The sequence below is a fragment of the Trichosurus vulpecula genome, chromosome 3 (genome assembly GCF_011100635.1).
Source record: "Trichosurus vulpecula isolate mTriVul1 chromosome 3, mTriVul1.pri, whole genome shotgun sequence".
NCBI classification, from domain to species: Eukaryota; Metazoa; Chordata; class Mammalia; order Diprotodontia; family Phalangeridae; genus Trichosurus; species Trichosurus vulpecula.
In genome coordinates this window covers 168,134,276-168,160,793 of record NC_050575.1, presented here as the reverse complement: position 1 = coordinate 168,160,793, position 26,518 = coordinate 168,134,276, and the positions used below count along the sequence as shown (strand labels likewise).

Below are 26,518 nucleotides of genomic sequence, written 5' to 3'. Positions count from 1 at the left end.
AGAGGAGAAGACAAGTAACCATGTCAGGTATCACGTGATTCACCCCTTATAAATGATACATCCTTTGGAAATTCTAGGAAGGGAAAGATATCATCAGGGTCAGGTGGTTCTTGATAGAAGGAGGAGAGTAGGTGATGGAAAATGAAACCATCTATATTTAAAAAAACCACCTTGAAAGGGACAAAGGACCATTCCAACATAAGACCACAATACTATTTTAGGCTGAAAGGATCTGTGACTTCATCAGGACAGATATGCCTTCCATTCACACTCATTGGAACTCTTTTATGTCTTGAAGCGGTATATGGCTAATAGAGTGTCGGACTGTTGTAGTCAAGAAGATTCATGTTCAGATCCAGTCTCTGATACTCATTAGTTGAGAAACCCTAGGAAAGTCACTCAACTTATTCAATTTCAGTTTTTTCATCTGTCAAACAGGAATAGTAACAGCACTTCCCTTACAGGGTTTCCTTTGTGAACCTTCAAGTATTATATAAATAAATTCAGGCTATTAATACTATGTCTTAATAGATGGTTTATGAATTTCTGTTCCAAAAAAAGAGAGAAAGAAATCGTCACCTGGTGGCCAACTAACTAAACAGGATGGTCCTGGCATGATGGCAGATGTGCATTCTGGGCCCCACCCCATACCTGAGAACTTTTCAGTGGTTGGACCTACCCGAGCATACACTGTGCTGCTGGCCTTAGGAGGCCCCAGGATCTCTTCCCACACCATCAAGACACATAAGAGTAGGGCTTTAGTGGAAGAAGCTAATAGTCATGATGACAATAACACCTTGTATTTATCTAGCTTTTTACAGTTCCTAAAGCATGTTCACATGGGTTATTTCATGCTATTATTCACATTTATATCCTATTAACTTGACCCTGATTCTATTAGCAAAGTTGAGAGGGTCCCTGGGCCAAGTAGCTGTAGGAGTGAAGAAAATGTCATATTTTCTTGCTGTTGGCCTTGAGGTATTTTGAGTAAATATAGGCAGAGAGGAGGGTGGATGAGGTGTCTGAAGGTCCCAGATAAGACTGCCTGTCCCCTCTTTGCTAATGTGCCCAGCATCCATTCTCTTGCTCCCAGGTCTTTTTTCTTCCCCAGCTCAGAAGCCACCCTCTGAGCTAATTAAAAAGATAGCATAGGGGCGAGTGAGAGGCTCTTGGGGACGCTTTCTTGGCTCTGTGATAGAATATAGTATAGTAAAAGCACATCTATTTTTCAATTACAGTAGGTGGTTGCACCTATTATCATGATGACATATTGTTCAAATGCAGTTTAGGAGCTGCGGAAAAGGCGGGGGAAGGAGCGTTAAGGCAGGATTAATCAGCGGCCCTCCCCCCACCCCCAACCTCCATGCCTTCTCTGGGCCTTCATGGTGACTGATGAAGCAATAGAACTAAGTGCCCTGAGAGCTCCTTTAACCAGATAAATATTCCTATGCAAAGCTGAATATTTCTCCTTTTTAGAAATACTAATGGTTAATATTTATATACTGTAGCATTTCAAGGTTTGCAAGGCATTATGCTTTATGTTAACTGATTTGATCCTTAACAACCACGTGAAGTAAGAACTACAGATATTATCATCCACATCTTTCAGATAAGGAAAGTGAGGCCAAGAAGGTTAAGTGACTTGCCCAAGGCCACATAGGTAGTAAATGTCAGAAGTGGGATCCAACCCCAACTCTTCCTGACTGTCAGTCTTCTGTTCTATCTACTACACTATAGTGCTTCCCAAAGGTAAATACAATTTCTGTTTTTTTCCTTTATAGGAGAAGCCAGAGCAGGGAGGAAAATAAAAAGCATTGAAAGGAATGAGATTACCTAGCACGTCAAGAAATCAATCTCAGACTAGATCCCAGAAACCCTCATTGTCTTGACGATGTGATCAGCCTCTCTGTCTTTGTAAGGGGCTGGAAAGGGCCGAAGGAAATGAGTGGGGGTAATCACAATGTTACTTGCAGCTACTGTGGCTGTGTAAGACCAACACCAGCACACAGGAGGGCTGCTAGCACAAGTTCTTTGATCTACTTTTCTAAGGAAAGCAACTGTAAGGGGTTTACAATCTCACTTCATTTAAACATACATATATCATTCACTTAGTTCAGGGTAAAAAGTCAGCACCCCGAACTTCACAGCAAATGCAAACAAAAATTACAAACAGAGAAAACAGAAGTACATCTATAGTTACCAGAGAGAGAAGCACCAACATCTGGGTTTTCAAAGCTGGGGGCAGGGTTCCTAAATAGCTACCCAGAATCTCCACGTGAACTCTCTTCCAGTGAGTGAGCCCCAAAAGCAAAATGCTTACCTAGAAGTATATATACACTTCTTCAGGATCAGCCCAAAGAGGGCGTCACAACCATGTGACTCGAACTCATGTGACTTAGGCTTTATTGTGACTTCAGCAGGTCATCAAAGACTCTTGATTAATCAGAGGCTCTTGATTCAAACAAAGGCATGTCTCAATCAAAGGCGCTTGATTACCTTAGTGCTGAGAACTAGAACTCCAAAAGAAAAAAAGGCAAAACTAAAGGTCCCACTTTGCTTGTAGTTGCAGTGGCTATTAGCACTAATATTCAGATGGACCCTGGAAGTCCCTGGCAATGTTCAGGTCAAGGCTGGAGGATAGGCGCCTGTCAGGATGCTTCAGAGTGGGCTCTTACGCAGGTTGGGTGAGATGACTAATGAAAAGTACCTCAGAGCTTTGAGATCTCTGTAGCCTAGCATTCCATGTTCTAAAGCCCCTAATCTTCCAAAGCCCTACAGTTCTTAATGTTCTAAAGTTCCAACTTGAACATTGATGTGTTCTAAGGGCCTTTCTGGTTCTGATATTCTGTGTTCTATGTTTAGGCAACTCAGAGGCACAGTAAATAGAGTGTTTGATCTGGAGTCAGGAAGACCTGAGTTCGAATGTGGCCTCAGACGCTTACTAGCTACATGACCCTGGGCAAGTCACTTTAATCTCTCTCTGCCTCAGTTTTCTTACCTGTAAAATGGGACTAATAGCACCTGCCTCCCAAAGATTTTGGGAGAATCAAATGAGATATTTGCAAAACACTAGTACATTGCCTGGCACATAGTGGATACATAGTAAATGACTGTTCCCTTTCCGTCTCCACCTTCTCTATGTTCTAATATGCCTTCTAGCTCTCGTATTTTATGGTCTAAGATCCCTTCTAACTCAGATATTCTGTGATGCTGCGATGGCCTGTGGCTAAGAGGACAGGTTAGCAAATTCTTGCCCCCCAACCCTGCATCCTTAGGAAATATTTTCAAACCACAAGAGTGGGTACAAACATGGGCAAGGTCTGATCTGATTGCATGCCCAGAGGTGCCATTCATTTCCAGATCTTTGTTATACTTCCCTGAGAAGGCAGAGAGGATTCTTTATAGTTGGGTACAGGGAAGGAGGGGGCACTGGTTTTTATGAAGCTATTTCTTCACTAAAGAGAACATGGTCTAAGCCCGAGGCTGTCATCTTATTTCCTTAGTATCTCTAGGGAGCCGTCACCATCTATCCTGGACAAGCACATTCAGTGCAGAAGGTAAAGCTGACTGACCTCTGCTAATAGACGCCCACATCTAAATAAACAGTGAAGCTGGTGGCAGGTTCTAGCAAAGCACAGGAAATTCAAAGTGAATTCCTGCTTTAACCCTTCCCTGCCATGAGCTAGGGGTTTAAAGGATATTGGCAGTCTTCACTTTTTTAGGCAAGGAAATGGGATATGGTGAAAAGCCCACTGGATCGGTCAATCTGGGCCCTAGCCACAGCTCTGCCCCTGTCGTTGGGTGACACATAAAATGAGGGAGTTGGAATAGATTCGTCCATAAAGTTCATTCTAATTCTGCTGTTCTAAGATTCCATGCATTGTCATCCTAGAGGCCCCATGATCATAGACTTGGAGCTAGAATGGACCTTGGAGGTCATCTGGAGATAGGGATGGGAACTGGAACTATGAATTCATTGAGTATCTTGGAACTGGAGGTATCATTTCATCAATTTCATTGATTCATTCAGTATAGGAAACCCTCTTAACAATGCAGATGGGTACCTTCTCTGCAACCTAGGTAAGTCTTGGGTGGTTGAGGCAGGGGAACTCCAGTGGAAGGACAGGAACCAGATTAAAATATATTTGAAAAAATTACAAAATATATTAATTAATAATTAGCACAGTAGCAGTAACTAGTACAATTGATAATTATAAAATAAGTAAAACTTCAATGCAACATAGCTACTGTTAATTTGTGGTTTTCTAGGTCAAAACATCACTGGCAGGGATCTATATCTATTTGAGTCTGACAACACTAGGAGTTTAAGTGACTTGCCCAGGGCCACACAACTAGTCAGAGATGGGACTTGAACTCAGATCCTTCTGTCTCCAAGGCCAGCTTTCTATCCATTGCACAATGTTGCCTCTGATCTAGAGATACGAACACAATAATGAACTAATCCTTGCCCTCAAGGAACTATCATTTGGGGAGTTTTAATATGCATACTTGCAAATCAATCAAAGAAGGGTAGTCTGAGAAAGAAGAGAATGCTAGGGTGAGTTGAGCCAACTCTTAAAGTAAGTTAAGGATTCAGAGAGGTATAGGAGAGGATGCAGAACATTTTAGGTCTTTGTGAATATATTTTGATGGTGGGATGGATGGCATGTTGAACCTGAGAAACAGCTAATATTCTAATTTGGCTGGATTGCAGGGAGTGTGAACGGTGAAATAAGGCTAGAAAGGCAAATTGGAGTCAGATCGTGGAAGGCCTTAAATATCAGACTGAGGGCTTTATATTTAATCCTAGAGGTACTAGGGAGCCATTAAAGGTTTCTGATCAGAGGAATGACATGGTCAAAATTATGCCTTAGGAAGATTATTTTAGTACCTAGATGAAGGATGGGTTGGGAAAAACTAGAGGAAAGGCTAATTAGAGCCTATCGCAACAGATGAAAAAGGACCGGACTAGGATGGCGGTGGTGGTGTAATAAAGAGAAGGTGAATGATACGAGAGTACTTTTGGAGGCAGAATTGATAGGACTTGGCAGCTTTAACAGATGTGCAAGACCGGCTGGGGACAGCAGAGCGTCAAGGGATGGGAAGAGTCAATGGTGACCCCAAGGATGGCTTTCCAGTTATTTCTGCCTTTACCATTGGTGTGTCTCTTACTAAGCTCAAGCTGTTCTCTCTCCCAGGGGATGGCTATTACGTGGCTGTGGGGGGAGCAGTGGCCCAGCACAATTGGTCCCACATCACCACTGTGCTTCAGGACAAGAAGTTCAATTGCCAACTCATTGACTGTTCAGAAGACATGGGGATGATTAGTATCCAGGGACCGGAAAGGTAAGATTTATCCCTGAAATGCAGGCCACATGTGGGGCTTTTAGCCCTGACAATCAAAACTAATCACCTACCTCATGTCTTTCAGAAACTCATCCCTCTATCTGTGGTTACTATTCTCCCCCTTAGACAGCTGAAGGGCCTTTATAGGAATCACTGGGGGCAGAAAGCAAAGAGAAAAAGAGGCAGAAGTGAAGAAATTTTTCCTGTAACTAGCTAAAGTCGTGGCAGAAAGGAGATGTACTCAGGAAAGACTGATGGAAACTGACTCGAGGTGGCAGGAAGATGAGCAACAGAATAAGAGAAAGAAAGAAGACAAAAGGTTTCTCTCAGTTAGAAAGGCATTTTTTAATTGTGCCAGAAAGGTTGAAGAGGATAGGAGGTCTCTGGATGCTCTCTAGATCCCCCTGCCCCCAGCAGCCTTCCCTAGCTACTATTTTTTGCTGCCTCTACTGAAAGCATCAAATATTTAAGCCCACTTCCCCTCAGTGCCCTGGGACGGGATGCACTTAGTCTGAGCCCTTGGCTTTCCACTCACCAGGCATCCCCTCTCTATGTTACACATTTGGGATACATGTGTGTGCATAGGTTTTAATGCATTGGAATCCTACCATTAGAGAAAAAAACCATTTGGGTCCATCCCAAAGTCCGGTCTTTTCCTTTACCTCCTCTGTCCTGGGCATTTGTAACTAATGTATCTGCCTCCATAAAATCTACCCTAATGGCTCTTTACACAGAGGAAGGGTGAATGCTGCTATAAAATGTTCAGTCTGATCGTTTAAACTGGGATCGTTTAGGGACAGGGAAGAGAGAAAGGTGATTGTCCTATCGTTTCAGTCAAGCTGGTTTTTTGAGATCCAAGCTCCTTTTTTTCTTAGTTTTCCAGTCCTAAACTCCAAGAAAATGTTTACTATTCCAGCAAAAAGAGCTCTTTAAATGCCTCTATAGGCAAGACAGCTTAGCACAGTGGGTACAGTCAGTCCTGGAAGTCAGAATGACCTGTGTTCAAGTTTCAACTCTAATATGTTCCATGTGACCCTGGGCAAGTCACTTAATGACTTACTTAATGACCTTTTTGTTGTTGTTCAGTCTTTTTTCAGTCATATGCAACTCTTCATGACCCCATTTGGGGTTTTCTTGGCAGAGATACTGGAGCGGTTTGATGTTTCTTTCTCCAGCTCATTTTACAGATGAGGAAACTGAGGCAAATAGGGTTAAGCGACTTGCCCAGGGTCGTACAGCTAGCAAGGTCTGAGACTGAATTTGAACTTGAACTTCCCGACTCATTGTGCCACCTAACTGCCTACCTTACTGCCCCCAGGAAACACTATATTTGCATTGGTTTAGGGAGTTTTCTCAGCAGGTATATTCGTATGTTGATAAAATCCCAGGTCTGAATGACAACAACCAAAAAAAATGTAAAGGATTGTAAGGGTAGTCAGAGAAATATAAAATGTTGTCTGAGCCCTCAGAGAGTTTATTATCAAGTTCATGGCTTTCTAGGATCATCGATTTAGTGTTAGAAGGGGTCTTAGAGACCACTTAGTGTAATGCTAGTCATGCCAGCACACCTGAGGGATATTGCTGTGAATAATTTTAAGGGTCTGATTGCACAGTATAATGAATTCTCTATTTATTCAGAACTAAACATTGTTCAATAAAGTAAAGAGTAACATTCACATCAACATCCTTAAACAAAGCATATCATTATTTATTATATATATATATATCATAACATAACACTCAGTATGTCATATGGCACAAAGCATGTATCATTTCATTCAGTTGCATTCCCCAAAATACTTGTTTACACAATCAGGGGGTCCCAGGCTAGGGTCTTCCCTAGCACAACACATCCTTAAGAGGTAGCAGAAAATACCCCACCGACCATCCCTAAATCACATTTGAACCCGATCTTGTGAGTCTGGTCCAGTGCTAAACATGCTGACCCTTGAGGGGAAGGGGGGAAGAGACAAAACACAAAAAAGTTAAAGAATAGCAAACACAGTAAATACTTTAAGGTGGGGACATCACTTGGTGGAAAAAGGCTGGGAAATAGTCAATGAGGGTAAGTTTTTCTTCTGCCTCCAAATTGATACCAAGCTGAGAACAGATTTTCCACCTAACATTATTTGGAGGACTCCCATCGAGGTAATAGAGACTTCCCTATCTCATTGGTGGATGGCTAGTTGGATACGGCAGGGTGCAGCGCCCTCTCAAATCTTTGAAATGCAATGGGAGAAGCTTCTGGAGGAACTGATGGATTTTCTCAATCAATGTTTTGTGGTCCGAAAGGTTATTTGCTGTTGGTGTTTTATGTTATTTCCTGCCTTGTAGAATTCAGGCTTTTTCATTCGTCATATTCTTCCTTAAGTTATGTTTGTGCTCTGTGCCTGGAATTTCCATTGCTTTGACTTGCATGGAATTCATGGTTGTATTGTTTTTTTAATGTTGCATTTTGCTTTTGTCAAACTTTCCTCTACTTTAGTATTTTTGAGTTCCATATCTGTTGTTTTCTCTCATAGCTTATATTTGTTTGGAAACCATGTGGGTGCTTGGAACCCCAAAATGTAAGGGTACAGGGTGGCATCCACTTGGAATGAATTCATGTACTCAAGCCTTCTTTCAGTCAAAGTAGCAAGGTTTATTTTAACACCAATAGTGCCGGAGAGATTCCCAGGGAATCTACAACTTACTGTGGATAAGACTGATACTTACATAAAAAAAAAAAAGATAGTAAAAAGATCTGGATGGGATTAAGGAGTGATAAATAGCCTGGGGTGGGCCAGGGGCACCAATGAAAGGAGTTAAGTGGTCTGGGTCAAGAGCCACTGTGAAAGGACTGACTGTCAAGTGGGCTGGGATGTGCCAGATGCTAATGATGGGGAGATGGGACCTGGACCCCTAAAAAGAACAGACCATGTCTTTGAAAGCAGCTCAGTCCCTGAATTTTCCCACACATTTCAGCAGCCCAGATCGCTGGCATCTAGCTCAAGCCATCTGGCACATCCCAGCCCATTTAACAGTCCTTTCACAGTGGCTTTTGACCCCACCCCGGACCACTTAACTGCTTTCACTGGCACCTGGCCCACCCCAGGCTATTTACCACTCCTTAATCGCATCCAGATCTTTTCACTGTCCTTTTTTTGTATGTAAGTGTCAGTTGCAGATTCACTAGGAGTCTCACCCGCGCTTTTGGTGCTACAATAAACCTTGCTACTTGGATTGAAAGAAAGCTTGAGTATGTGAATTCATCGCAGGTGGACACTGTCCTGTATCCTTACATTTTGGGGTTCCCAGTACCTCAAACCGCATCAGAAATATTTACCATCACAAACTTTATTTTTCTATTCTGCTCATTTGTTTTAAAATTTTTCATTGGAAGCCCTAGTTGCCAACCTAAATTCATTCCTATTTCCTTATTTTTTGAATTTTATTTTTCTTTTAAACTATTTTAGAGTTTTTTGCTGTTGTTCCATGATCTCTGGGGAATCCATGAGATTCTGCCTTTCATCAGACACTATTGGTTCCCTTTCCTTCATGTTATAATATTTTATTAAGGTGTTTTGGTTCTTTTTGGAGGTTTTAATCATTCTTCCTTCTGTTTTTAGGATTCTCTCTGTTGCTGTATCTACTTGTAGGCTGGACTTTTCTTTAAGCCTTTTCTCTTGATATCTTTAATGTTTCAGCGTTTTTCTTATATTCTCCATCCCTGATATTCATTCTTTGGTTCCCTTCCTCTTCCACACTGGGCTGGGCTTTTCCTGACCATAGCTTCTTCACATTTAGAGTTTATTGGGGTTAGCCAGCCTGGGTTCTTGCCCTGAGTAAACTCTCAGAGGATAGAGATGGCCAGAGTTAATTTTTTTCAGTCCACCTTTTTTTCAGACCCAATGCTTTGTTTCCCACATCCAGTGGCTCTGAGTACAGATGCCTACAATGGTAAATTTTCAGTCCACCTGATCTTCCTTCCTCTCTCTTCCTTTCCTTTACATAGCTGGAAAAAATCAGTGTTTGTCATGTCTTCGGGGGCTGGGAATTGGAGGTGGGGGATGGGGAGGAAGGGTTAGCACAGAATCACTGAAGCCACAGGAGATGCTACAGTGCCAAGACTCCCAGTTACAATTGAGTATGCTTGTGACTAAGGGAGCTGTAATGAAGTCAGGTGGGAGATGGGCATTAAGTATTAAGATTCTCCATTGTTAATTCATGGCGTCTTTATCTTGTACAGGGAGATCTGAGTTTGTATCTTATAGACACAGCTGTAATCACTCTGTCTCTGGTGCATAATTCCTATCTTTTGACATTTGGGTGGAAGAGGTTTATAGAAAGTATCTTTGCCATCTCCTTTGTGGGTAACCTATACCAAGCCTGTAAACAGGTCCTATGTGATAGGCTTGATGTGACCTAAAATTGCTGGGAAGCCAGAAAAAAGCAGAGTGTTGCAAATTATAAGGAGGATCCCCCTGACAATGAGAGCTAAGAATGCTATGGACTTCTTCAGGAGGTAAGTGAATGAATGATATGGACTGCTTCAGAAGATGAGTGAATTCCTGTGCCCTTAGAGATCTTTGGAATCTGAATGGTCAGAGGGATATTTTAGAAGGGCTTCCTGCACTGGACAGGGGATTGGACTCAATGACCTCTGAAGTTGCTTCTCAATCTCAGATTCTGCAATTCTATGGCTCTGGGATTTAGAGTAGAGAGAGCATCTGTAATTTGCTCAGCCCTACAGGGAAGAATCTGCCAGCTTCCTGGGACTTGAGGCAGCATTCAAATGGAGTTTTTTTGACAGGGAGTGTCAGCTCATTCTCAGTGTTATTTTTAGCACCAGAGAGGTAAGAGTAGAGAGTCAGGGTGATGGGGAGGAAGCTGCAGGGCTCTGTTGCTCTGCTTTGAATTGGGGTAGGAAGGGGAGAGTGAGGTGAACATGTAAGAAACATTAATCTAACCAAGTTGCAGTGGGTGCCTTATGTGTGGGTTATGCTGGACTTCATTTACAACCAGCTCCAGGCAAGAGGCAGATTGGTATCTGCCAAACACACCTGATATGCTAGAAAGAAGAAAAGTTCATCTTAGTCAATCATGATTCCTTAACTTTTTCTGCCATGAATCTACTCAATTTTAGTTTAAAAAAAAAAACTTCCAGAGTTTCTCCTTCACATCAAACCAACTAGACTAGAAACTTCCCAAAGATTCATAGAATAATATGGAAGGGACTTTAGAGATCATCTAGTCCAACCTTTTTATTTTATATGGGAGGCAACTGAGGCCAAAGGGTGTGAAATGACTACTCAAGGTCACATAAGTAGTCAGTGGCTCTTTGTATCCATCTCAGCCCTTGGAATAGAGCCTGTAAACAGTAAGCACCCAATAAGTGCTGGTTGATTGACTGAGTGAACTTCAGCTCTGAGTATTTTCATCTTCTAACTTCCCAGTTTTCATGCCAGGTTTTTCCCTCCCAACCACCTCTGAGAAACACTTCCCTTCCCATGAAATACCCCCATCAGGATGACAGAAAATTAACTATTTAAGGTGCTCTGTTGATTCCTCTCTTCTCTCAACTCCAGTAGGACTTTTGGGTAATTACATCATTAAAACACACACACACACACACACACACACACACACACACACACACCACTTCTGTAAGATTGTAACCTTCCTGAGAACAAGGAATTGTCTTACATTTTTTTACAGAGATCCACAATGCCCAGTGGTATGGAACACATGCACATAGGAAGCATTTAGTAAATCTGTAAACTTCAATTGAATCTAGATTTGAATCGCATTCTGTCCCTTCTGTCACTGGCACAGGGATGCTTTTTTGATCTCCTTGGTAGATTAGATAGGTCTTCACTAAGAATCCAGGGAGCTGGGTCTTGGTCCTAATTTTGCTCTTAGGTCATTTGATGACCTTGAGCAAATCACTTCCCCTTTTCTTTCCTTTCTTTTTTTTTTTTGGACGCAATTGTGATTAAATGACTTGTCCAGGGTCACATAGTTACTAAGTGTCTGAGACCACATTTGAACTCAGATCTCCTGAATCTAGGGCCAGTGCTCTATCCACTGTGCCCCCTCATTTCCCTTTTTCTGAACCTCCATTTCCCCCCCGTAAAATAAGATCTCCCAGATGGCCTTCCTGGTCTCTTCTAGATCTAATCGGCCATGCTTCTACTTCCCTAGTGAGACTGTTTCACTCGAAACTGTCTCATTGTTAGGATATGACTGCTGGTATCAGCTTCCAAATTGGCCCCTAGGAACTGTTAATTACTAATCTTCCTCTGAATAGCTGTCCAGGACTAAAGTGAATCTCCTTTTAAACACTTGACATTAGGCAGCAGCTTTCCGACGCTTGCTAAAGGCAAGAGTGGGTGACTCACAGGGGAAGAGGAAAGAAGAGGCCACCCTTTCTTTTCACTTCAGAATCTTTGCCAGTCTCCCTCCCACCCTTGCTCCAACTCCCTCATTTCTTTGCCAGGGAAGGATCAGTAGGGAGATCCATTAGTTACAATAGTCTCTCCTACATCAAGGATCAAACTGCTTTGGGCTCTAGGAGCGCCAGGGTTCAGAGCTAAATATACCCCTTCCACATGTGTGTGCTTGCACATGTGTGGCGTGTGTGTCCATCCGTGCACCATGTGCATATGAAAGCTTGGCCTGGAGTGCATTGTTACATAAGGGAACATTTATAGATCTCAAAGGTCTGAGCAGCAGCAGACCTGGGAGGACAGTTAGCTATCTCAGCACCAGGGAGAGCAACCCTTTATCAGTTACTAGTGTTGCTGGAGCCAGGTTTTCATAGTGGCAACAATCCCACAGCCACACTCCCAGGCAGAGAGCTCACCCCTAGGGATGGGTTTAGAAAGCTAGCTCGAGCAGCATCAACCTCCCATTACAAAGCCAAACTTCATAAGAAGGCCCAGTCATTGTAAAGCTTCATAATAAACAGCCAGTTTCTGTCCCCATCTTGGCTTCCCATGCACCTTTGATTGAAGGGTTATATGAGGTGGCTGCTATCATTGTGAAGGTCCAGGGAGTCTAGGGTGAGGAAGTATGGCCTGGTAGCTAGAGTACAGGAGTTGGCTGGGGGGGGGGAAGAGAACAAGCATTTATTAAGCACCTACTGTGTGCCATTTCATTGTGTGATATATCTCATCTCATCCTCAAAACATTCCTGTGAGGTAAGTGTTATTATCATCCTTGAGAATAAAAGTTCATGGGGAAATCTCCACCAGAAATGAGCTGTTTCTTCAAAGGAGAAAAAACTCATTCCTGTGATCTGGACAGTGCAGAGCTCCAGGCCTCCTGTCTGGGCACCATTGGTATGTCCCTGGGGGAGAGTGCGGAACAGATTGTGGGTCATGGCTCTGCTGGGACCCAAATGGGGATGCCCCAAAAGAGTGAACCTGTAACCTCTTGTCCTTTCCTCACTCCATTTCCTTGAGGGGAAAAGTTGGTGGGGAAACCTCTACCAGAAATGAGCTGTTTCTTCAAAAGGTAGAGAGATCAGCTTGAGAGAAAATCATTACCCGGCTGCCTCCAGGCCTGTTATTAGGCCCAGCACATACAAAGTCAGTCTGGCTCAGGAGGGAATTTCCAGCCCTTATTTTAAAAAGAGAAGTCATTTGGAGTAAAACATGGTGTGGGTTTCTGGTGTGAGGCTACATCCAGCTTTAGAAATTTATTATCATTATAGTTGAGGCAAAGAGAGGTTAAAGTGACTTGCCCAGGGTCACAGAGTAAGCATCTCAAGCTGGATTTGAACTCAAGTAGTCCTGACACAGCTATAGAGTTAGAAGGGAACTTAGAGGCCACCAAGTCCAACCTCCCTGTTTTACAGTCGATGAAACTGAATCCTACCCAGTTAGGTTTAGTAATTTGCCCTTAATCATTCAGAGAGTAAGTAGGAGAAGCAGGACTGGAGTTCAGATCGTCAGACTTCCAATCCAGATTCTTCCTGCTGTCTCACACAGACAGAATCACAGATGTTGTGATTCCAGTAGGCCTTCCTCTCAGGAGTGGAAGACACCCTAGCAGCCATCTCATCTAGCCCACACCTGAAAGCAATGCCTACTATACTGTAACATTTCCAGCCTCTGCTTGAAGACCCCCATGAGCAAGGACTCTACCTCTGAAAGTAGCCCATTCACCCTTTGGGGAGCTCTAATTGGTAGCAAATTTGTCCTGACATCAAGTCCAAGTTTACCTCTTCATTAGTTCTATCCATTTCTCTTACTTCTGCCTCCTGGGTAGACCAAAGTTCAAATCCTCTCTCTGATACTTATCAGCTATAAAGTTATGAACAAGGCTGTTTCCTCATATGTAAAATGGGTATAATTATACCTTACTATCTATCCCATGGGATAATTGTAAGGTATGAATGAGGTAATATGGAGTGCCCCAAAAGTTTTAGGGCAGTTTTTAAGCTAATGCTCTGTGTATGGAAAGAGTTTTCCAAACTTTAAAGTATTATATAAATGTCAGTTATTATCATCCTTGTTCCTGAATGAATGGTCTAATGAATGAATGAAAAAGCATTTATTAAGCCCTTATGGTGTGCCAGGTACTATGCTATAGGATGTAGATAAAAATACAAAAGAGAGCAAGGAAGTCCCTACCCAGAAAAAACTTAGATGTTAATCCATGAAGACAACATATGTGGAAAAATAGTGTCTCAGGAAGGTGTTTGATCTGGGAAATCACAGGGATGTGAGTGGAGACATAGGGCAAGTCAATTAACACATAGTTTCCAGAAATTATGGTAGTATTGATCTGATTACCACCTTCAGAGCAAGGGGTGAAGAGTTGGGAGGATGTATGTGGAAGCATAACAGGAGGGTGGCTAGAAGTCTGGAGATGGCTAGGTATAGCAGGTGGGCTCTCACCAAGCAGCAAGAGAGGTGAGTGAGGTGGCACTGTAGTTACATGGCCAGGTTGAAGCATGGCCAGGGGCTTGGAGCCAGCTAGATGTTGTTATCATCATCATCATCACCACCACCACTGTCATTATCATCATCACTACCACCACCACCACCATCATCATCATTGGCACCACCATCACCACCACTACCATCATCATCACCACCACCACCACCACCATCGCCATCACCATCATCATCATCATTCTAGTCAAATAAAAAGTATCTGAGTAGGGCATGATTTCCAGCAGGTCATCTATCCAGGAGCCATGCTCTAAGTTAGTAGTAAATCCAGTGAGTTCCTATCATTTACGGTTTAGGTTTGACTGTGATACTCATTCCAAGTGAAATCCAAACATTGATCAGTCAAAATGCTCCAGTATTCTCTTTCATCTCATTTTTTTCTGACCAATTGGAAGTGAACCCAAAAATTATTTTAACTCTTGTCTTTGAAGTGCCTTGATCTACTTTCCTATGCTGAAGGAGTCCAGCCTGGGAAATACAATTGTAACTGCCTTTGCTGATACAGGACCTCAGGGTTATCATTCTACAGATTTTCGTTGTATAGCACTAGAAATAGGGATGGGGCAAAATGGTAGGAAACTGGCCTAAGCATTCTTTAGGAGCTACTTTTTGGACCAGATCCCTTATAATAAGCTTGTTTTCATATGACCTACTTCTTTCTCAGAAAATCTGAGCATAGCATAAATATATATATATATATATATTATATATATACATATATACATGAATAAACAAATAAGTGAATTGAAATAAAACAAATAAATTAATTTCTGTACACTAAAGAAAGGATCTAGATAGTTGGGGTTTGCAGCCAATGACTTTTGCCACACTGAGGACAATCTTCTTGTCTTTACTTTTTACTGTCTCCATGGCTGAATTAATTGGACAATAAATGGTAAAGCCTAGAAAATTGAATAGGCAGCTAGGTGGCACAGTGGATAGAGTACTGAGACTAGAGTCAGGAAGACTTATCTTTCTGAGTTCAAATCCATCCTCAGACACTTACTAGCTGTGTGACCCTGGACATGTCACTTAACCCTGTTTGCCTTAGTGCCTCATCTATAAAATGAGAAGGAAATGGCAAACCACTCTTTGCCAAGCCATGAAGGGTTGGACACAACTGAAACAACTGAACAACAACTGAAAATTGAATATAAAACGGAGACCCCAGAATAGTAGTAGTTTCATTCTCTTAGGAAGACTCATGTGAAGGTGAAGAAGGAATGCTGATGAGTGACAGGGAGAAGGTATAGTCCAATCACTGGCAAAGCTGAAGCATCTTGAGGATCTGATGGGGATCACAGGGATGGGGATGTGTACAAAAAAATTAAGTCTTTAACTGTCACTTACTGCCTACCTGACCTTGGCATGTCATTTAAACTCTCTGGGTCTCAGTTTTCTCCTTGAAAAAACAAAGGTAGATAAGATCTAAAGTCCCTTCCATCTCAAAATCTGTTTTCTGTGGGGTAATACATGGATTCTAAAGCTCTAAGGAGCTGAGTACAGCTCCTAAGATGTGTTATACAGTTGTTTGCTGTAAGAATTTGTAATCAGATGAACAAGTCTTTGAAGAGGAACAAACACTTAGGTGGAAGTAAGAATAAATAAATTCTAGAAACTCAAGAACAAATATGAAATGTGAGGACTTCTATTGGCTTAGTGGAAGAAGAATTGGGCTAGAAATTGAAAATTAGGTTTGGTTTCTAGTCCTGGCTCTCCCCTTCATTTGCTAATTTGACCTTTGGCTGTCTAAATTAGCTAATCTCTAATGTTCTTCTATGTCTAATATTCTATATGCTAAGGTACCTTCCATATTTGAAGGTCCTATTTGCTCTAATACTTTATATTAGCACAGCACTTGGTACAATGCCTGGCACATAGTAGGTACTTGATAAATATTTATTGACTGATTTCTGTCCCAAAGTCCTGTCCAGTTTTAATGTCCTGTATCCTAAGGTCCCTTCCAGTCTTGACATTTCTTGATTCTGTCACTGTTACCATATACGCTAAAACTGAAGTTTTGTTCCTTACAGCCGGGCAGTCCTTCAGGAGGTGCTTGAGACAGACTTGAGCAACAAGGCCTTTCCCTTTTCCACTCACAAGCTGGTGAAAGCTGCTGGGCACCTGGTATGTACCAAATATTCTCCATTCAGTTAACCCCTTGTACACACCATGTACGTAGCTGGCATTCAACAAGTACTCTTCAATTGTCCGGTGGGCACAGATTAGTTTCTCTGACTGTTTCTGTAGAAGACATCACGAGCCCAGCCCCATGGCATGGGATGGATAAAGGTCAATTTCAATGGGCAGTGGGAGGTACATTGCCAATTGCCACGGCAGCAACAAACTATGTTCCTGGGATATGATGTGATGGCATTGGAATAGAGAGAACAGGGCAAACGTTGCAATTTCATCTGGAAATGACCTTGTCTCTGAGCCTCCATCCTGGGGGCTTGGGAACCCTTGATGGTAGAGAGAGAATGGAGGAGGGGGGAGAAGGAAATATCAGAAATGTCCTTACCACCATCAACTCTACAGGAAGAGAGGTTTCACCCTAAGGTGAAATTCACCCAAGGCCGGGCAATTGAGTACAAAAAATGCTGGAACTGAGTCAGGAGACCAGGGTTGTGATGTGATGGAAAGAGCACTGTGTTTTGAATCAGAGAACCTCAGTTCAAATCCCATCTACATCATTAGGGAGCTATATGACCTTTGGAAAACCATCCCACCTCTCTAGGGTCAAACTCCTCATCTATAAAATGAGGAGGTCGGACTAGATGGTCTCTAGGGTCCCTTCCAGTTTTATGTCTATGATCCTGTGATACCTTCTTAATGACTGACCTGGAACAAAGTACTTCATCTCTTTTGTTCCTTTTAGTAATATTTTATTTTTCCCCAAATTACGTGTTAAAACAAATTTTAACTTTTTTTTTAAAAAGTTTTGAGTTACAAATTCTATCCTTCTTTCCCTTTTCCCCTACCTGAGATGGTAAGCCATCTGATATAGGTTATACATATACAATTGTGTAAAACATCTCCATTATTCATCATTTTGTACAAGAAGACTTGAACAAAATTGAAAGAAAGAAAAGAGAGAACAAAAGAAAGAAGGAAAGAAAGGGAGGGAGGGAGGAAGAAAAAGAAAGAAAGAAAAAAGAAAGAAAGAAAGGAAGGAAGGAAGAAGGAAAGGAAGGAAGGAGGGAAGGAAGGAAGAAAGAAGGAAAGAAAGAAAGAAAGAAAGAAAGAGAGAGAGGAAGAAAGGAAGGAAGGAAAGAAGGAAGAAGGAAGGAAAGAAGGAAAGAAGAAAAGAAAGAAGGTAAAGAAAGAAAGAAGGAAGGAAAGAAAGAAGGAAGGAAGGAAAGAAAGGAAGGAAGGAAGGAAGGAAGGAAGGAAGGAAGGAAAGGAGGGAAGGAAGGAAGAAAGAAGGAAAGAAAGAAAAGTGAAAAACAGCATGCTTTAGTTTATATTCAGATAATATCAGCACTTAATCTCTTTAGGTCACATTTGTTCAACTCTTAGATAGGCATAATATTCTTCCCCACATCTTCCTCTGGCTTCCCTGGCTTCCTTCAAGATGCAGCTGAAATCCCCACTTCCTCAAGAGGTTTTTCCTAGTCCCCTAAGCTGTTAATGCCTTCCCTTCTGAGATTACTTCCCATTTACCCTGTATATGTCTTGCATGTTTACAATTGTTCGCACATTAGAATGTGAGCTTGTTGAGGACAGAGACTGTGCTTTGTTTGGAATTCGTTTGGTTTTCCTTTCTTTGTATCCCCAGCATTTAGCCCAATGCCTGGAACATGGTAAGCACTCAATAAATGCTTGCTGACTGACTGCTCAACTACCGTGCAGAAGAGTTGTGAGAATCAAGGAGATTAGTGGCGGTAAATACTTTTTCAAGAGCAAAAAACATTATCAAAGTGGGAAAGAGTAGGAAATTTCTAAAGCTGGATGTGGCCTCACACCAGAAACCCACACCATGTTTTACTCCAAATGACTTCTCTTTTTAAAATAAGGGCTGGAAATTCCCTCCTGAGCCAGACTGACTTTGTATATGCTGGGCCTAATAACAGGCCTGGAGGCAGCCGGGTAATGATTTTCTCTCAAGCTGGTCTCTCTACCCTTTGAAGAAACAGCACATTTCTGGTGGAGGTTTCCCCACCAACTTTTCCCCTCAAGGAAATGGAGTGAGGAAAGGACAAGAGGTTATAGGTTCACTCTTTTGGGGCATCCCCATTTGGATCCCAGCAGAGTCATGACCCACAATCTGTTCCTCACTCTCCCCCAAGGACATACCAATGGGGCTTGGACAGGAGGCCTGGGGCTCTGCATTGTCCAGATCACAGAAATGAGTTTTTACATACCAGGCTTGGAATCAGGAAAATTGGGCTCTTGTCCTGATTTGGGTACTTTTCATGACCTTATGAGTCATTCAAAAGTCTCATCCATTCTCTTAGCCTCAGTGTCTTTATCCTCACAGTGGGACTAGCAACTCTTAAGATGCCTACCTCATGGATTTATAATGAAAATCCCACTAAAATCTTTTTTTCTTTTCTTAAACATAATTTCTGAATAAAAATAATAGTTGACATTTTATAGTGTTGGAAGGTTTGTGATAACTCACAATTAAATAGAAATCAGGCTCTTGGTTGTTGCCTCTCAATGGTCAACACATCTAGCAGAATTATTTATGTTGCATTCTAGGTTTAAGGGCAAGGAACTGGAGTTCTAGTTATGGATTTATCCCCAATATGCTGTGTGACTTAGGGCTGATTACTTCTCATCTCTGTTTCAGTTTTTTCATCTACTAAAAGAAGGTTGTAATACTTTTCCTACTTAGCTCCCATGTGTTCTATATGGCTCAAGTAAGTTCATAGGAAAATACTCTGAAAAGTTTAAAAAACACTCCTATTTATCTGCATATGTACATGAGTAAAGGGTGTCATCTTCATCTCTAAGCCCCATGTAAAGTCTAAGAGGAAGCCTAACCAGAATCCCTGTGTGTTGGGTTGAACAGAAGAGAGAGCACTGGAGGGCAGTCACTCTTTTTAAGGTCTACTGATACTGACACTCATCCTGGCTCAGTGGACAATCCTTTTTGAAGCAGCCCCCTTTCCCAGCTGCTGTCAAGGGTACCAAGAAAATGCTTGGTCATTTCAAAGTCCTTCAATACTGACCACATGTCCCAAGAAGTGGACCAGGAGCTCAGCTCAGATCCATCCCCACATTGTTGGGGTGTCCTCTAACCAGAGCAGATTGGAGGTGGGAGGGGGCAGAGAATGGAGCAGGGAAGATCGGCATATTACCTCCATTACACATATGTGCTTCAGTCCCTAAGCATCTATTATGTCATCAGTATGGGTTGTCTCCCCACTGAGATAGACCACAACTCCTCTCTCCCTTATTAGATAGTCTTCATGGACTGTTATGACTAAAAGCTTCATCACTCTTCTTTCTGCTATTCTTCTGATCATAAGTTCCTCCAAACTTAGCTGGCTTGGTCCTTGGATAGCAGACCTACAACAGTCTGTCACTAGGTATCTATCTATCTATCTATCTATCTATCAAAGACTTTCCACTATCCTCAAAGACTCCAGTATGGCATGACTTTCCAGCTTTGTATGCACCCACCCCTACCCCCCATCCCCCCATCCCCCACTCAGCTGGCCAAGCCCACTAGGACTCATTTTCTCCAGTCATACTATAATGAAACATCAGAAGACTTTATCAGATAATGTACATGTCAGAACAGTAACTAGGGCAGGGTGATAGGGCTATAACCCAGAGAGCCAAAATTTAAAGTACATTGATAGTGTAGTTCTTCGGCAGTGTAGAAACAACTTAGCACTTCGATAACAAGGATAATCAATTAAAATATAAAGTTGCCAAAGGGTATACTTCCAGCCATCCCACCCTCCCAGCATTCACCCAAGCTCTGGCTCTTGAACACACACACACACACACACACACACACACACACACACACACACACACACACACGGAACCATACCCCATGAGATCCTCCCTAGTCCAGCTCTGGCCAGCTTCACCCTCACCCTTCATCCCTGGGTCCTTCCTCTCTCCCCCTAATTACAAATTCAGTTTGAAGGCATGTTTTCTGCCTCTTTCCCTGGAGGCAAAAATTATTAGTTATGGTTTCAATATGCATTTATAGCTGGAAAATAAGAATTATGTATTTGGAGGTAGGGGTGTGTATGTATAAATGGGTGAAGGGGTGGGTGGCAGAATGCAGGGTGAACCAGCCTACCGATGCTCCCTGGTGTGTTCACAGGTGTGTTACAGATTGGGAAACATTGGTTTGGAGCCCAGAGCCCGGTGTGGGAAAACTTGGCCTAAAGATTAGGTCCTGAGGTTTTGGGAGGAAGGGGACTGTATCAGTGTAACAAATAAACAAATGTCCAGAGAAGCAGAGAGAGAATGGCTGCTTTCTTTCCCTTGGAGTCCAAGAATTCCTTCAGAATTCCACTCTCCCCTTTGTTCCCTGGAGGCAGGGTTTGGGGGCTAGAGGGTGTTGTTGTCTGAGTCTTACTTATTTCCTGCCTCCCTGGTGCATTCAAGGGCACCTCCTAGAGCAGATAAGCTCAGCATTCCCTGGGGGTGATCACCCTAAAACCACAACCCCTTCCCTGGACCAAAGCTACGTTCCAGCCTCCTATTCAGGGGCAGGTCAACTTTCTGGCCCCTGGTAGGGGATAGACTCAGCTCTGTCTGGGAGGGTGGATGTTCCTGTTTTCCTAAACCTTTCTAGAGGCAGGAATTTTGGAAGGACTTCCGTGTGTGTGTGAGTGTGTGTGTGTGTGTGTGTGTGTGTGTGTGTGTGTGTGTGTATTCCCTGTCTCACTTGGCTTTATTCTCAATTTGGGGGAGAAATGTGGGACAGACAAACACAAAGAAACACAGAGAGAGACGTGTAGAGACAAATGAAGAGATAGGCAGACAGGCACAGAGAGACAAAGTCCAAGACAGAAACACACACTGAGATAGACTAATAGACATACAGGACCAAGGGTGAAGGGAGTCAAGGGTCCTCCTTAACTACCCCTCATCCCACCTCCCTCCCCAACAACAAAAAAAAATCCCATAAAGAGTAGTTTTACTCTTGTAGATGGCAGCTGCTTATGTTGCTCTCAGACGTCCCTGATACAGCTGCCTCCCCACCCTACCAAGAACTTTTTCTGCCCCCTCATTTCAGCCCACACCATCAACGCCTGCTGGCTGACTCCCTGGGCCTGGCAGACAGAACTGTGTGCGTGGCCTAGGTCTGTGGCCCAGCCCCTTCACCTGCAGTGAGGCCGCAGTGGGAGCTGGGGACCCAGGCCAGTTCTCAGGCTGAGTGGCTCCTTGGGAGTGGGACCAAGATGAATCTGTCTCGTTAGCAAGCTGCCTGTCTGAAAGCGGCAGGCTCTGTGAACACACGTGCATTTTGCTCTCATCACAAAAAGATTTCTCTTCAGTAGACAAGCTTTTGCTTTTAATTCAGTAGCATTTTTACAGTTACCTAATCGAGTTGCGTCAGGGGGGTTATAATTGCACATATGCAGTCTGTATAGATACAGTCCATTTTAAACTGGTACCCCAAAACCAAGATTTTAAAATTAAAAAAAATAATTCTTCACTTGGCAAAAGGATTTTTACTACAATATGTGGAAAGACCCCTGGGATTGGGAATTAGAAGACTAGAGTTCCGATCCTGGCTATAAAACCAGTTGTCTGTATGAACTGAGTTATTTAGCCACGCTGGACCTCAGTTTTTTCATCTGTAAAATGAGGGGAAAGAAGAAAACAAGCATTAATTAAGCACCTACTATGTGCCAGGCACTGTGCTAAGCCCTTTACAAATATTATCTCATTTGATCTGCACAACAGCTCAGGGAGGTGCTACCGTCATCCCCGTTTTATAGTTGAGGAAACTGAAGCAGACAGTCATTCAGTGACTTACTCAGGGTCTCACAGTTAGTTAAGCATCTGAGGCCAGATTTGAATTCAAATCTTCCTAACTCCAGGCCCAGCATTCCATCCTCTCCATCACCTACCTGCTTCTATCAGGGTTTGACTTGATGGCTTCTGAAGGCACATGAGCCTCTAAATCTATGATCCTAAAATCTTAATACCTCCCTGGCCTCAGTTTCCTCAACTGTAAGAATGAATTACCCTACTATGCTCAAGAAAGTATGGCAGAAATAAGAATAATAACAGCAGAAAGTCTGCTTTAGGAGGAAAAGGAGAGAAAGGTTGTTCTTTCCCCTTGCTTCTATAGCGGAACTAGGCAGATTAAAACCAGGCCACTGCCGATAACTCACCACCTTGACACTGGCAGCCTTTCTGGTATGAGAGCGATTAAGTGTTAAATACAGACTGTCATGTTCTCTTGAAGATGGACTTGTTTGGGTTGGGAAAAACCAGGTGGTGTGTTTGATCACCGAGTAAGCTTGACAATCGTAGGCCTGTCTGTCTGGCGGCAGATGGTGGGGAAGCTGGTGAGGTCCGGGAGGGGAACATGCCGTGCTTTGAAGGCTCAATTGGTGGAGCTGACGGAGTCTGTGTGGAGCCACTGAGACATGGCCCGCTCTGGCTTTGAGGGACTCCCAGCCAGTGCCTACTTGCCTTTCTCATGAGGAATCACGCAGAGAGAGCCCCAAATGTCAAACATGAGAGCTGGAAAGAAAAGGACTTAGTCCGATTCCTTCCTTTTACAGATAGAGAAACAGTGGCCCCTGGTAGGGAAGTGACTCAAACACCGTTACTTAGGGTTAGTAGCTAACATATGCAAAGCATTTTCCCAGCCTTAAGATGCTATATAAATACTGACTCATAGGGGCAGGAAATTTGAACTAGACCCCACTTTCCTGAATTCTGGACCTATGGCCTCACCACTATCTCTTGACATCTAATGTAATAAAACACTCTACAATCTTGGAGCACAATATAAATTTAATCTTATTATTTTTATTAATATATTCTGAGACTTGGTGCATAAAGCTATCCTCAAAGCCATCAGGAATGCCTAGGTGCAAGTACTGCCTTTGGCACCTATTGGTTGTGGGACCCTGGAGAGTCACTTAATCTCACCGAGCCTCAATCTCCTCTTCTGTTAAATAAAAGTCAATACTAGTTGACAGTGAGGCAGTGCAACGGGTAGAAAGGTGAGCTAGCCTTGGAATTAGGTAGACCTAAATTCGAATTCTGCCTCGGACACTAGTTCTGTGAGTCACTTGATCTTTCAGAGTCATTGTTTCCTCATCTGTAAAATGGGGATAATAATCCCAGCTAATTCATAGGGTTATCATGAAGATCAGCTGAAATAATATATGTAAAGTAATTTGCAAATTACTGACTATCATTATAGTGTAATTGAGGGGGGACTGGCTGGTGGTGAGAGCTGACCAGCATCCTAGGATTTGTAGCTTAGCCCTCAGAATTACAAATCTCAACATGCCAATCAGTTCTCAAACCTCCTATTATGCTGGTACTGTTTACCTCATGAAGGGTAGTGTGATATAACAGAGAGACAGAGAGCTGGCTTTGGAGTCAGGAAAACTTGGGTTCAAGTCTTGCTAACGACCCATACAGGCCTTGAGACCCTGGACAAGTCATTTAACTTCTTGGTGCTCTAGGTCACTCCTCTAAGACTATGACTGACAGAGAAGGTTCTGATCTGTAGAGTTTTCTCACCTGGAAATTCCCTATACCAAAAAAAAAATCACAGGTTCAGCCCCTACGATTATCATCATTATCTTCCCACCCATTCTCCCCAAAGTCTGTGATCAATGAAGTCTCGATCTTCCTGTAATACAACTAATGGAAATCTACCATCTTGGAAGAAAGGAAGCAGGGAGCCTGCAGAGAGAATACTCTGAGCCATTCATGCATTTGACAGTTAAACCAGAAGAGGCACTAGCCGAAGCCCTGGGTCCAGATATTTGGAGTTACTGGACCAAATTCAACAAAGTGTGTCATCATGTGCAAGGTACTGTCCTAAGCCCAGTAGACACAAGTATAAAAATGATTCAGTCCCCGCCCTCCAGAAACTCACAATTTAAAGCAGGTGATATGACAAACATACACTCAAGGATGGTATGATGTTCCAAGTGTGATTCCACATCCATGACCACAGGGTCATGCAGACCCTGGGGGTTCAGATAAGTGGTTACTTTACTACCTTCAGGTAAAAGTAGCCCCCCAAGAGGTTCCTAGGATGGGGTTGAGGAGCTCTCTACTCAACTTATAGGACAGTCTTTGATTAAAAGACCCACAGTTGGACTTCTGGTCAATCCATTTGTGTACAAAGTTAACTCAAACCACTCCCATCTGTTTCATAGTGTCTTGGCTCACAATTGCTCTGGCTGGTGGTATGATGGTGGGCTGTCCCCAAGTCTTCTAGTGTACAATGTATCAGATAGAAGGTATAAAAGGGAGACAGAGGCAAAGTGGTCTAAGAAAAATGGAGGAAGAAGACATTTTTTTTGACCAGGCAGAATAAGAGAAGGCTTCATGAAGGAGGCAATAAATAGCCTTGGACTGCAATGAGAAGAAATGAATAGGGATTGTATCGTAGGCACCCTCAGGCAGGAAAGGGCAGGGCAGAAGCAGCTAGCAGTCCAGTTTGTCTAGAAGTTAAAGCAGATAACATGTCATACCAAGGAGTTTTAATTTTATCCTATAGGCAATAGAGAACCACGAAGTTTTTTGAGTACCTTGATTTGGAAACTATCCTTTTCTTGCTTAGGAATTAATGATGACACTCAAAAGTCAGCCATCTTTGGTAGTTTTCAGTCCAATTTCAGGGCATTTATTGATAATGCACCCTATGATGTTTTGGGGATTTAATACGTGTCTTGCCTATTTTATAGGATTATAGAATTTTAGACTTGGTGTTGAAGGGGAACTCAGTTCATTGAGTTCCATCCCTTGTTTGTACAGATGAGGAAACTGAGGCTTAGTGTGGTTGACTGACTTGCCCCATGTTGTACAGTAGCAGTTCTAGGACTTGAACCCCAGTCCTCTGACCCCAAAATCTATCTTGCTTAGGTTTTCGTGTATAAAGTCTTGGGACTCTGTCTCTATTTGTCCTTCATGCTATCCTTTCTAAACCTTTTTTTGTGTCATAGACCCCTTTGGCAGTCTGGTGAAGCCTATGGGCACCTTCTCAGAATAATTTTTTAATAATAATGATAAGCATTTATATTATGATTTAAAATTTGCAAAGTGCTGCAATAGGTCATTTCATTTTAAATGCATAAAATAAAATCCCTAAGGAAACCAATTATATTAAAATAGAGTTGTTAAAATATTTTTAAAAGCAAATTCACTGACAGAACCCCTGCTCCAGACATTCTCTCCAGCCATTATTTAGAGAGTTGTAAGTTGTTGTTTTGCTTCTTCCATGTCCTGTGTTTGCACATGTCTCTAGAAAGGTGTCTACCCAGGCAGAGAGAAGGGGGCATAATTTTGTGAACCTAAGGCAAAGAATGGATGATAAACGAACGGTGATTTGGGAAACAGACAAAAGAGAAAATAATTTTCAAAGTGTACAACAGATGTGAGTGAATTTCCTTCTCCTTGATCTGGAATTTTTCATTGGTGTGGTGACTAAGGGGAGATCTTTTCCAGTGTAACTGGGAAAGGGTGACAGACAGCAGGTCCAGGGGATTTGGTTGTTCTATTGAAGGTAGGCTTCTGTTGGTAACCGTTGCTTTTCTCCATGCAGAGAAAGCTCAGTGGTCTTCTAGCCTCTGGACAATGAGCGCAGCATGTCCTAGGTCATAGAGGGTGTTTGGCAAGTCTGGGGATTCCCTGCAGACTACGGATGGGAGGTTGTCACTTTGAACTATGTCATCCTCTTTGGTTTTCTCTTGTCTAAAAGAAGAAGAAGCCATGAGGGGCAGGGGAGAGGGAAGGAGAAGAAAGACAAGGATCTCTGTAGCTAGTAAGGAGGCCTCTGGGAAATCTCCTCGAGAAGTTACTGAGAGAGAGCAAGAAGCGTGGAACTTGGGAACCCAAGGATCTGGGTCTGATTTCTAGCTCTGCCATTTACTCCCTGTGTGATAAGTCAGTTTCTTCATCTTTAAAACAGAGATAGTAAAATTCACATTCTCTACCTTATGAAAAAAAGTGCTTCATAAACCTTAACGTGCCATGTTATGAGCCCTGAGTACTATAATAGAAGTGCGATGGGACTTCCTGAGAACTAATAATAGCTCACATTTATA

At 42.6% G+C, this 26,518-nt stretch overlaps 1 protein-coding gene across 1 annotated transcript in view; it reads left to right on the top strand.

Annotated features, from left to right (window-relative positions):
• SARDH (sarcosine dehydrogenase) overlaps nt 1-26,518 on the top strand; it is a 135,242-nt gene that overhangs the window by 64,379 nt on the left and 44,345 nt on the right. The window contains 2 exon segments of the mRNA XM_036749434.1: nt 5,199-5,346; nt 16,322-16,415. Coding sequence (XP_036605329.1) covers nt 5,199-5,346; nt 16,322-16,415 — 242 coding nt within the window.